The sequence below is a fragment of the Calonectris borealis genome, chromosome 1, assembly GCF_964195595.1.
Source record: "Calonectris borealis chromosome 1, bCalBor7.hap1.2, whole genome shotgun sequence".
Taxonomy (NCBI): domain Eukaryota; kingdom Metazoa; phylum Chordata; class Aves; order Procellariiformes; family Procellariidae; genus Calonectris; species Calonectris borealis.
Window position 1 is genome coordinate 122,412,492 of NC_134312.1, and position 12,562 is coordinate 122,425,053.

General features: G+C 40.7%; 1 protein-coding gene across 8 annotated transcripts in view; it reads left to right on the forward strand.

Annotated features, from left to right (window-relative positions):
* Nucleotides 1-12,562, forward strand: part of RRP1B (ribosomal RNA processing 1B) — a 26,231-nt gene continuing 13,669 nt past the window's right edge. Inside the window, exons 1-7 of one of the 8 annotated variants that reach the window (XM_075173553.1) lie at nucleotides 1-353; nucleotides 5,110-5,210; nucleotides 6,153-6,210; nucleotides 6,933-7,018; nucleotides 8,066-8,127; nucleotides 10,372-10,501; nucleotides 11,968-12,032. In XM_075173553.1, the coding sequence (XP_075029654.1) occupies nucleotides 221-353; nucleotides 5,110-5,210; nucleotides 6,153-6,210; nucleotides 6,933-7,018; nucleotides 8,066-8,127; nucleotides 10,372-10,501; nucleotides 11,968-12,032 (635 nt within the window). In that variant the 5' untranslated portion in view covers nucleotides 1-220. Of the gene's footprint in view, nucleotides 369-916; nucleotides 1,623-5,109; nucleotides 5,211-6,152; nucleotides 6,211-6,932; nucleotides 7,019-8,065; nucleotides 8,128-8,438; nucleotides 10,090-10,371; nucleotides 10,502-11,967; nucleotides 12,033-12,562 lie in introns of those variants that run through there. The other 7 variants (XM_075173530.1, XM_075173522.1, XM_075173516.1 and 4 more) reach the window with 7 other exon arrangements.

Genomic DNA, 12,562 nt, shown 5'->3' on the forward strand with positions numbered 1-12,562 from the left:
CCCCCGCCCGGAGCCACCGGGCACCTCCCCGGGGGCGGACCGAGACGCTCCCCCCGCTCCCACCACCGCCGCGGCGCTCGCCCTGTGATGACACCAAAGGCGGGCGACGGGGGCGTCGGTGACGCCATCAAGCGGAGCCCGGCTCGGCTCGGCGCGGCGCGGCGCGGCGCGGCGAAGACGGGACGGGCCCGGACGGGACGGGACGGGACGGGGACAGGCCATGGCTCCCGCCGCCGTGCAGCCGCCCGAGATCCAGTTCGCGCAGCGGCTGGCCGCCAACGAGAAGCGCATCCGGGACCGCGCCGTGAAGAAGCTGCGGGGTTACATCAGCGTCCGGACCCAGCGCCCGGCCGGTAGGGCTCGGCACGGTGGGGCGGCCCGGCATGGCCCGGCCCGGCCCGGCGCTGCCCGGGGGCGGAGGGGCTGGCGGGGCTGTGGCGGCGGGGGCCGGCATGGGGCCGGTGGCTGGGTGCGGCGCGGGTGAAGCGGCGGCGCCGGCAGGCTGGCAGGGGGTGGGGAAGCACGTGTGGCGGAGAGCCGGGACCCGCCTCCTGTGCCCCCGCCGCGTCCGCCACCGCGGGGCCGCCACCTGTGGCGTCCTTGGGGTTTTTTTTGGTGTTTTTTTTTCCCTTTTCATTTTTTTTTTTGGTTGTTTTTAATTTTTTACTTTTACGCCTGTATTTCATCACAGGAAGTATTTGCCTCGGTGACCCCGCAAGCGCCCAGCGCGCTGCCGGCAGCTCTTACGGGAGCGGAGGGCCTTTCGGATCCTCGCCCGTAAAGTTTCCCCGCGGTTGCAGCGGGCGGGCTGGGGCGCGGCGCCGGCCCGGGGGGGCTGGAGGGCTCGGGGAGGACCTGCTTGGCCCGGGGCGGGGGGGTGTCTTGCTGGCGGCAGTAACGTTGCCGGGATTGGAGCGGCGTAGCTCACACCCTCGTTCCTAGGAGCGGGACCTAGAGGCACTGCGCTGACCCAGGCTGAACCCACCCCGGTATTTTCTGCTATGCTGCCTGGTGAGGTGGTGGCTGCCTGTTTCCCTGACTGACATCAGGAGCGTTGGGGGGAATTGAGGAAAGCTCAGGAGTGTTTCAGCACTTGTGTAATGGCTGGCAATTCTCTGTTACCCGTGCAGATTATCCGAGTTACCTGTTACCTCCACCTTTTGATTGATACCTTTAGATTCATGGTATCAAAAGCATTTTTTCCAACAAGGTTTATTATCCTACTTGGAGCTGTGTCCTGCCGCCTTAGAACCAAGAGTCCAGTGCATGGGCACTTCAGTGGTGTCCCTGGAGACGGCTTGTGTCTAGCTTTGCCAGTCTGAAGCTGCCTGCAACCAAAGGTGCCTCCCGTGCACCCTCTCCTCATGGACACAGATTGTAGGAGGCTTACGAGGTCGGTCATAGCATTGTGTGAATGCATGGATCCAGTTCAGTAAACCTGCCTGTTGGAGTGATAAGGAGCACGGTGCAGAGGTGCCCAAGAAATTCTGTGATGTTTCTGGACTGCTTTTTCCAGCACGCTATGTTACAAACTGGATACGACACGGGAGGGAAGCTGTCAGGAGCATTTGCAGAGCACTGTGTCTGACCTAGTAAACCTTCCTGCCATGTTTGGGAAAATGGTACTGAGCTTTATGCATACACGCTCCTTTGGCTTTGAAGAAGCCAGCCTAGACCTGGCATCCCAAGAGCTAAACTGGAACAGGAATGCTGGTTGAACCTGAATTAATTCCTTGAAAAGACACTGGGGAATAGATGTTGTTTCTTCGCTTTACCCTCTTCCCTTTACAAATAGTATTTGACCCATTAGCCATATTTGACAGAGGGAAGAGCACATAAGAACAGCCTTACGGGTCAGGCCAGAGGGTCAATTAGCCCATTATCCCAGTCTGACAGTTACCGTAGATCTAGTGGATGCCTAGGGACTAGTAAGAGTGTGCGAGTGTACATTGTATTCCTCCCAAGTATTTCTGAGCCTCTAGCTATTTTTAGCTCTGGAGACTTCCTAAGCTGGACATGGCGTCTCTGTGTTCAGTAGTGCTCAGTGCATCTCATTGCAAAGTGCAGTTTCCTTTAAATTTGTAGAAGTAGCCTGCCAGATGGACAGGAGTGCCCTAACCGAGGGAAAAGGTTGCAGGTTACGCTAATACCTTAAGATATTAGGAAACCACCACAGGGAAATTGTCAGTTGGGATGTGAACTTTTTGCATGTTAAGGTCAGCCCACCATGAAATGCAAATGAGTAGGAAACAAGGGTGACTGATTTCCAAAGCTCTTAGATTTACTTACTGTGACGTACTATTCCAGCTAGTGATATTAAAACAAAAGTTAACTTCTTTGGACTTGGAGAGAAAGTGTTATGTTCAGGAGAGAGATTTTTTTAAAGTTATTTATTAATTAGCAGTCTTATATCCATCCAGCGTTCTGAGAGAGATGAGGCTCGCGTGTTAGATAACCCAGCTAGATATCCTAACTTGAACAGTTGAGAACATGCTAACTTTTGAAAGAGATGGTGGAGTTCTCCTGACGTTCACCTCAGTCAAATGTTCCATAGGTAGGCAGGACTGCTCAGTGTGGTCTGTGCTAAGGCTGAATTACAGGTCATGCTGGGGAAACTTCTCCAAAGAGCTAGAGCTTTTAATTTTCAACCAGAGGTTAAACTCTACAGAAGGCACAGAACTACTGAAGCTTTGCCATGTGTGCAGATGAACTTGGATGAGCACATTATTCCTTGGAAGTGGTCCTTTTTTTTTTTTTGTATTAACTCATTCTTCTTAAAATCCTTACCTTGAAAGAGAAGAACATGCTGTACTGGGCTGATAATAGGAGGGTATCTTTATGGAGATAATCAGTAAATGATTTGGTGAAAGAAGAGTAAATAAAAGTAACTTTTAGTGAACGAGGAAAGATTGCTGGGTGCTTTTCCGTCTGACAGAGCTGCACTTATTTGAGCCCAGATCTATAAAGGATCTATGTCATTTCCACTGAAATGAGCCCATGTGGATCTGGTCCTTGAAGATTATCTAGAATAGGAAAAATTGCAACAATTTTAGTGATAGCAATGTCAAAACAGCATAACTCCCAAACAGAAATGCTAACAAGGCTTGCATTAAAGTAGCATGTCTTCAATGAGTGGTTGTGACATTACTAATCCAAGCTCCCACACTGTACATGGGGACAGAGTTACAATCCAGGTACTAAAACCAAACCCTTTCTCAAGGTAGCTTTAAGGTAAAGGCCTTCAGTTTTGTGCACTGTGGTTGCTAATACTATAGATTCGGGTTTTTAAGTAACTTTGCTTGAATTATTTTTATTTGCCAGCTGTAGATGGCAGAGCACATAAAGTTGAAAAATGGAAAGCCCAATCTTGAAACTACTTTTTGAGTGACTAGGATAAGAGACTTGCTCTAAAACCTTTTGGTCAGGGTCCTTTCTCAAATGGACAAAGGACTGCCTAGGACACTTACAAAAGCTTTCAGTGTGTGAAAAGCAACTCCATGGAAGTCTGTGTTCCCTAGACAGGGAAGAACTCCTCAGCCATCTTTATAGCTAGCAGCTGACATCCCCTGGACATAAGCCTATGTCTGATGCCTCTGTAGAGTTAGTGCTGCATGTGAGGTTAAGCCTGCTTCTTACTGCTATGTACATAGCGTATAATTCTGTTAAGAAATGTTATTAATTTTAATATTTCAATGAATATTAAATCAGTGAATCAAATTGTTTCATATTTAATCTTAATGTTACTGACAAATCTAAGTTAAATTCATAATTAATGCTTAATATTACTAGACATAGTTTCCTGCGTAGCATTTTGCGTATTTCCTTTGCTTAGCTCCACTTCCTTTCTTTTTAACCAAGCATGACTGTAGACGATTTAACTTAACATGTTTAGAGTTTTTTTGTCTGAGTGGAGAATGATGCAGTAGTGATAACTGCTTTCAAATCATTTGGTCCCAGGAGGAGGTGCTCAATTTAGACCTGGCACTGGGTCTCAGGTTTTTTGATTGGCAGACTCCTGAAAATTTTTCAAAAGTGGCAGTGATCTTTTTGGAGCAAATTTGAGTTTACTGATGATGATTACCTTTTTAATGTGATTTTTCTTGAAATTACTTGAGAGTACTTAATAGGCCATAATTTGAAAATAGCTGTAGTAGGTTATTATAGCTACCATTATTACGCATATTTAGCATCATTTATTATGCATTAATAACTTAGTATATAAATTTATCAATAAATAAATTATAAATTATAATTAATTATACTAATTATAATTAATAATGATTCTTTAATTATAATTAAATTATGAAATTATTAATGAATTATATAATATATTATATATTGTATAATTTATTAATAATAATTTAGCATTATTGTTATGCCATTATAATTTTACTTCCCAGAAATGTATTTGAAGTCATGAATAACCCAGTTTTTTAAACATTCTTGAACAACTGATAGTAAAATTTTATTTTCCGTGTAGTACTTCCCTCCTGTAATATGTGATTTTGACTAGAATGTGACAGTGTAAATGTTCTTTGCTGTTAAAATTCAGATGATATCGTACCTCAAGACTAACTGCAATGAAAATATTTTTATTATAGTTGCACAGGCTTTTTGATTATGCATTTTAATATAGAAGTAAATGTTTTGATTGCTGGAAGCTTATTCTATCAAAACAAGCCCCTAGTAAGGAACAAAACTATTGGAAAATGAGACTTTATTTAAAAAAAAACAAAACGAAAAAGCCTTGTCAGTTATGTTTGAGGATTTGCACATCACCTCTGTTGCAAAATTAGGTATGATGCACTCATTAAAAATATCTCTCAAACTTGGTCCTAAAAGTATGCCAGAGAGATTTATCAGAATTATCTTAGTATTCATCTCATCTCGTGTGATTTCTTTGAAATCTTTGTTACTTTGGTACAAGATAGAAGCTTACTGTCATGGAATCACTGAATTACTCCAAGTTGCCTTCCAATTAGTATGCTTACAGTAGGAACCAATGTTTGCCCGAGAGAATATAACAAAAACAAAGAGGAAAGCGGGGAACAGAGGGAACTGCATGAAAACATTTTTATGGAAATGTGGGATTTTTTGGTTTTCATTCAGACTTCTACTGTACCGTAGGTGGCTTCAGCCAAGAAGAACTGCTAAAAATATGGAAGGGCCTGTTCTATTGTATGTGGATGCAGGATAAACCTCTGCTACAGGTATAGTAACTGGTTTTATATTTGCTTGAGTGAGTCTCTTCTAAAATACACTATGGGGACATACTAATTTGGAATAGTGAAAATGACCTGAGTTTTGCTGACCTTTTTCTTTTCTTCCCCTGCTGTTCATATGTGGCATATGCAGGAGAGGTGACTATAACTCAGTGATCCTCACCACATGAACAGAAGCCTAAACGGTATCATGTTTGGAGTCACCCTCTGAATGGCAGGTGTAGCTGGTTACCTTCTAAAACCAGAACTGAAATATATATACTGTTACGAAGTGCATCGATTTGGTGGAACTAAAGCAGTAACAGCAGGTTGCCCTTAACTGCAACTACCACGTACGTGCAACCTTTAGTTAGCGTAGTTTGAAAGTTTCACACTTCTCTTTTGTTAGTTTGGTGGCACTTCCTCTACTACCAACTTTGTCTCTACCACTTACCATGGTCAACTACTGCCAGTTTGTCTCCCTACTTTCAAAAGATACCAGTTTTGGAGTACCAGATCTTAGTAACCTCACTTAATCAGTTTTCAAATCACTTGTCTGTTTGCATGAACAAGGTTTATCTCATACATAGCTCAGAGAGCTCTACCTACAATTAAGCTATATGAAAACAGTACCCCTAAAGTTTTACATAATTTGTTAACTCAAATACATGGGATTTTTCTCTTCCTAATTTAATTTTGTCTACTGTCAAAAGATGATTTGTGCAGAGATCTGCTGAAACGAACAGGGCTTGATACCCTTGAATCTTCTCTTGCAACTCATCTAATGCCACTGGAAGGATAACTGTAGTACTAAAGCAGCTGTTAAGAGAATATTCTTAACTTTGAGGGATGTTTCATGATAATCCTACTTTTACTGTTTTCTGGTTGCATGTTTAGTGAGGAAACCAAGCTCTGAAATGTGCTGTACTAACTATATTTATTTACTTTTAGGAGGAACTTGCAGACAATATGTCACAGCTTATCCATGCGATTCAGAATACAGAGGCTCGTAAGTACTATTTCATTGTCTAACGCTGTGTAGGGTACTTTCACCTTTGGCAATTTTGAGGGCACTATAACAGTGCCATAATAGAGACAGCCAGATAGGGGTGCTGCTTTGGTTTTTTTCTTTGCTTTTTGTCCAACTGCTCTGTGTGATTGCATTAAGGGAAGCATGAGATGCGGTTTGTTTCTGGTTGTTGCAGGGGAAGAGTTGTATCTCCAGTGTCATAAAGGTGAGACTTTGCACGGTGGTTAGCAAAGCAAACTTGTCCCCTTACTTTGCCATTCTGCATAGACTTACTTGTTCTGTGTATTTCCTACTCAATACCAACTTTGTTTCATGTGCTGTTAAGCACCTAGTATTAAAAATGCACTTGAAACAGAGTGCTCAGTCAACGCCAGAACTTGCATGGGTAGAAATGAGTGCAGGATGGATATTTTGCTCTAACTTATGTGTTTATAACACAAAATAGATATAAAGCTGTCCCTGTAATTACACTTGTCTTTAGAAGTGCTGTGTGCCTTTTCTTGTGTTGTTCTGAAGTTTAACTGACTTGTCCTTGTAGCCATCTCAAGCGTGTCTTCCTATAGCTCTATCCCTGTCTCTAGGCAAATCCGTAGGGAAATGCATCCCTTTCTCATGTTTAAGTGATTTTTTGAGATTCCTTTAGGTTAGCAAAATAAACTGTTGTGCCAGACATGCAGATATTTTTTCTTACTCTCTCACAGGACACCTGTTCATTCAGACATTTTGGCAAACTATGAACCGTGAATGGAATGGGATAGACAATCTGCGTCTTGATAAGTACTATATGGTAATACTAACTCTCTTGTAGATCTTTTCTGCAAGAAAAAATGTGGTGGTGCTGGAAGGCAGCTTTGTCCGCACATGCATTTATGTATATTGTAAGAGAAGTCAAGTGACTATCTTCTTGATGCATTGCAAGAGATACTTATTTTAAAGGCTTTCACTCACCAATGTAAATCTAAAAGCCATTACGGTTTCTGTCATGCTGCGAGTGCTTTCTTGTTTGCCTTCCTTTATAACATAGTGACGTTTCTCACTGATTTTTATGCGAAATATAAATACTGTCTCAGAGCACACTGCATCAACATCAGTTATTTAGATCGGACTGTTTAAAGACTTTTTTATGACTCTGTGTAAAGTAGTTGTCACTAGAACCCCAATTTTCTACCACTAAAGTATCCACTGCAGTGCATTCAGCTTTCAGAATTCTTTTTATAGAAAACACTGTATTAAAACAAATAGTAAAATCAGAGAGAGTGAGAGTAAAATGAGAGAAGAATATTAAAAGACCTACCTTTGTAAAGAACAAAATCACATTAATCATCTTCTTTGAAAGAAGCAGGCACATTCACTGCTGTTTTTTGTTTCTCAATGTTAGCAGACACCAGGTATTTTAGTAGGTGAAGTGTTTTGAGCCAGTTTAATGTAGCTATTTTACATATGGCTGTCTCTTAGTGCAAGTTTCAAGTAAATTAAATTATTATTGTTATCATTTGTCCCCTATTGTTTTCTCCAGTTTAAGCTGTGGGGTTTTTTAGATTTGGCAGCACTTTATGAAGAAATCGGGGTGATGGAGCAAGAGAAAGCTATATAGTAGAAATGGTCATGAATTTTTCTGGGCTTAGGATATGAAAATAGTTTAATGTCTTTTGAGCTTCACAGCATCCTTCTGTTGCTTGACATGATAGACAAGTCTGTCAAAAAGTTCATATGAGGAAGCTTTCCACCTTGTGCTATGAAGAACTTTACTAAGAAGTCTATTCATCTTACAGACACAGTAACTCCTTTATCTGTTTTCATGAGCAACATGTATAACAAATTTTGTACTTTACAGCTAATGCGTATGATTTTGAGGCAATCCTTTGAAGTGCTGAAAAGAAATGAATGGGATGAAAGGTAAGCAGATTTCTGAATGTAGTTGCATCATAAAGAAGTTGCCCAATTTACTTTTATCAAATATATTTTCATTTAATAGATCCTTTTTCTCCATAGATGGCACTGTCACGAAGTCTCAACACTAAGGCTTATTTGTATTCCAGATCACTTACGATATGTAGTTTAGAAACAAAGTTAGGTGTTACGCTTCATTAAGTTAAATACACACTGCAATCGATAACTCTCATGTTCACCTAAGCCATTTAGTGCATGTTTCACAGAAAGAGATTTGAGAAAGTAATTAATGTAGTATGCCTATGCAAAACCTAAACGTAGGAGCTTGTTGTGTGGTATTCCAAGCAGTCATGAAATCTGAGGACTCCAAATTTATAATGGAGTTTGCTAGAACTGACTGATTTGACTGATCTGACTGATAGTCAGGAGAGCTATCAATGGAATATCAATTTATGTGGAGAGATTAGACAAGGAACCTGCATCCCAGAAAATGAATTTTTTGTTGGTTGTGTTGTTTTTCTGATTGGCTGTAACTTTTTTTTAATTTTTTTTTTTTAAATTTTTATTTTACTGTGTTTAATCATGGTGACTTATCTTTTGATAAGACAGAACTACTTAACTGTAGATTGGCTTCCTGTTTGTTGTATACATCAGTGGTTTTGTTTGCATTTCTTCCATATTCTACCAAATGGCAAGTAATTGCAGTTATCTTGCTCTGTATAGAGCTCTTGTGCCACTTCTAAGCTCGCTCTGTGTTTAAACTGATGAAGAGCTTTAACTCTTTTAATTAAAAGTGCTTGATAACCTAGTGTTAAGGTTATCCTTTCGCTCTCTTGCCTTCTAAATGTGGAATGCATGTAGGCATGTTTTTGTGCAAGTGGAAAGGAATGCAGAGCTGAAGTACACCCCATCCCCTCTGTTCTACCTTAATTCTGCATTGGGTAAATGCCCACAGGTTGAAGAGATGAAAATTCTCCTTGACAGGAACAGAGTGTGGCAGGAGGTTTGATAAAGCCGAAGCCCTTCTTCCCCACATGCGTTCCAGTGGCAGAGACATGGTCACCCAAACTGATCTCTGACAAGGTTTCTTAGGGCTTTGGCCTCCCTTTTTGCAGCTTCACTGGAACGATGGCCTGGAGGCCCTTCACCACCAGAGGAGGCAGTGTGGGAAGAGAAGATCATGATTCCTTTCTTTGCAGAGTGAGGGAGCTCAAAAGCTGCCTTTCCCTCCTAGGTGGAGCCTAGAACCTGCCTAGCATGTCTTCCATTTCTCTTTTCTTTGAAAATGCTTTTGAAGAGAGGAGTATTGAAGTAAAATTGAAATAATCTTTATGGTTTTGAAATGCTTTAAAATTCTCTTTGGAACTGGAAACGTTTGTTCTGGGCAAAATTGCAGGAGGTCCCACAGAACGCTGGGGAGAAAGTGTGGAATATACAAAGCTTCACTTTCCTGAAAGACAGCAAGGATAGGCCTCAGAAAAAAAAGAAGAAAAATGTCCCAAGTGCTGCTTAGATGCAGCAATGGCAACACGTGTCTCTGAGCCATGTCACTCCAGCAGTATCTGTTAGTACTCCAGAAGTCAGTAACTGAACAGAGCCACAGTCCTACTTGTACACAGCTCAGTCACTTCTGGCTTGAGCTATTGGGATGGTGATTTTTTTATGCCTAGCTTAGTCCTCGATCTGTTCTTCAGTGTAATTGTTTTGCTCTACGGGACAGTGGATACATGCTTTAACGAAGACCAAGTCTGCACCGTTGAAATGAGTTTGAGAAGGATCAGTATTAAATTTAATCCTTGAGTGTGCACCAAAATGAAAATCGTCTCATAAAATGGAAGCGTATGAGGTGTTGCCCATCAAGGATGGATGAATGCGACAGCTGTGTCTTCAGAATGCCCTGCTCAAATGGCAGAATCCCTCCTCCCACCCATCAATAATACGGCGTAATAAACTTCAGTCCAAATTAAGGTGTGAATTTTAAAACAGTGATTTTCACTGTAGCAAACTGTGTTGAGTGGATGCTACAAAATCATCTAGACTGTAAGGAGTTCTGATTATCAATGAATTTTTTTAAAAGTTTGCTTTAAGATGCGAAAATTGGTCACTGGATTTATTTCTTATGAATGTTGGACACCCATCCTAAAGAACTGGTAAAACCGTGAATTACTAGAGTTTGTTTTCAAAGCAAATAGAACATGAGCAATTGAATATGAATATCTTGTTCTTTTTTTTCTCTTCTTTTTTTTTCAGTCTAATTGAAGTATTCCTGCAGCTACTAATGAAAGAAGTTATGGACCCAGACAGCAACGCTCCCATTGGGATAAAGTTACATTTCATTGATATCTATCTGAATGAATTGGCTAAAGTTGGTGCAAAAGAGGTTAGAAAATACATTGTAATTTTCTTCCTGATTAATGTTAACTGTGGCATGCAGCATTTTAGAAGTAGTAGAATTGTTAGATTATGTATGTTGCTTAACAGTTTTAAATGTAACATAGCAACATTGAATAAGCAGGAAGAGTGACTTATTACAATTTATGCTTTTACTTTTGTTCATGTCTTACTATAGACAGTGAGAATATAGTAGTTTCTCTCAAGTTCCTGAGTACTGGTATACTGCTCCAAATTGAGGTTGGAAATAGCAATAGAAAAGTTAAACCATTCTCATTTGTTTCTTTCAACAGAAAGGACTTAACATCTTTTCCCTTGTGTGAACATGTTTGCCAATCTTTGCTTTTGTAAAAACTGACATAAAGCCTGCTCTTGGCTGATTGTATAATACACCCAAACAGAGGAAGAAAGTGAGCTTTCAAAGTTGTCTATTATTTGCTTATTGTTGGCTTCAAACGTTGTTGCCTGTGCATTAAGCAATTTACCCTCTACATCCAGCTGTTCATTCTGCTGATGACATCTGTCTTGCTCTGCTGTGTTTTGCTGTTTCAGTTGCCCTAAATTTTGGTTGATGTTATAGTGCTACAGAGTTTTGCAGCAACTGAAAGCCTGTTACTGCAGCTGTCGCTGCTGAACTTCTTCCAGAGTCTATCTCCTGTTACTCCACTGGAGTGAGGTACCTGCTGCCCCACACTTCATTCCAGGCTTCTGCTCATTTACTTCCTCTTGTTTCTGGCATCTGATACATCTCCTTGGAATGGATGAAGCTGTTAGCGATTTTCCATTTGTATTCTTTGCAGTCAGTACTGAAAGCAATCCTGCCTGCAGCTTTTGTGGTTCTGGATTGTGGAGTGTGAGAGAGAAGATGTCTGCACAAGAGAAGTGCCTGCACTTGGAGCCCAAATAATTTCTGCAGCTCTACAGTCACTAAACCCTCATTCCATGGCCAAGCCACTCACAGGAAGCATGGGGAATTAGTCCCCTAGACTATTTGAAATCACAGCTGATGCTCATAAATTGAATTTAGGGAAGGATTTTTATCTTTAGTGCTATTGACACTGTTTGGTCCAAGTGGTCCGGTTAAGAGAAACCCAGATCTTACTCATGTCTGCTACAGACCTTCTTTGTGAAAGAGCACAAAATTATTTATGTTTTCTCTGTTTCATGTTTCCATATGTAAAATAAGAAGCTGTGTTATATTTCTGTACTAAGTAGATTAAAGTCTGCAAAGCAGTCAACATTTTTATAATGATTCCAGGGAATATCTGGAAGTTAGTGGTAGCAGTGGTAACAAAAAGTCACTGGATACTCCTGTCAGTTGGGATTAGACACTATGCTGAAAGACTTTGACTTAACTTCTTAAAGAACATCCTCCTACACCAAATATTCAAGGAATTTGAGTGTACACATACAATATTTACTGTACTAATTATTTTTTTTCTTCTAATCATACAGCTCACAGCAGACCAGAATCTCAAGTTCATTGAACCTTTCTGCAAAATTGCTGCCAAATCAAAGGAGTAAGTTTAATGAAAGGATAAATATTTTCTTAAGAATTAAGAAATTCTGCATATACCATTTCACATGTAATAAATGGATTGAAGAAAAGTCGTAATATAATTTCAGAATGTAGAGAAAGAAGGATATTTTACTAATGATGTGCAGAGTCATTTGAAGATAACGTGTGTTTATCAAAGCTATAGATAATTTTCATGGATTTATAAGAAGTATATCAACCTCTGTTGGTTGGTTTTGTCTGTTTTTCTTTTTTTTTAAACATGCATAGAACAGCTGAGCTGGTTAGATTCTTTGTTGTTACAGTGTAATATAGAGCAGCATATAAACACAGTGAAATTTAAGAGGGAAACATTGGCAGGCCCCTATTTGGATTAAAGGACTGCTCTTTAGGAAGTAACAGGTTCACTTTCCTCATCTGGAGAGCTAGATGCTCTTCCACTTTCTTCCTTCTTACCCATTTTCCCTGTATCCCTCAAATTTCCATTTTTTTAATGTGAGAGGGGAGGGTGTGTATGCTTCTGCCTTTCAACTC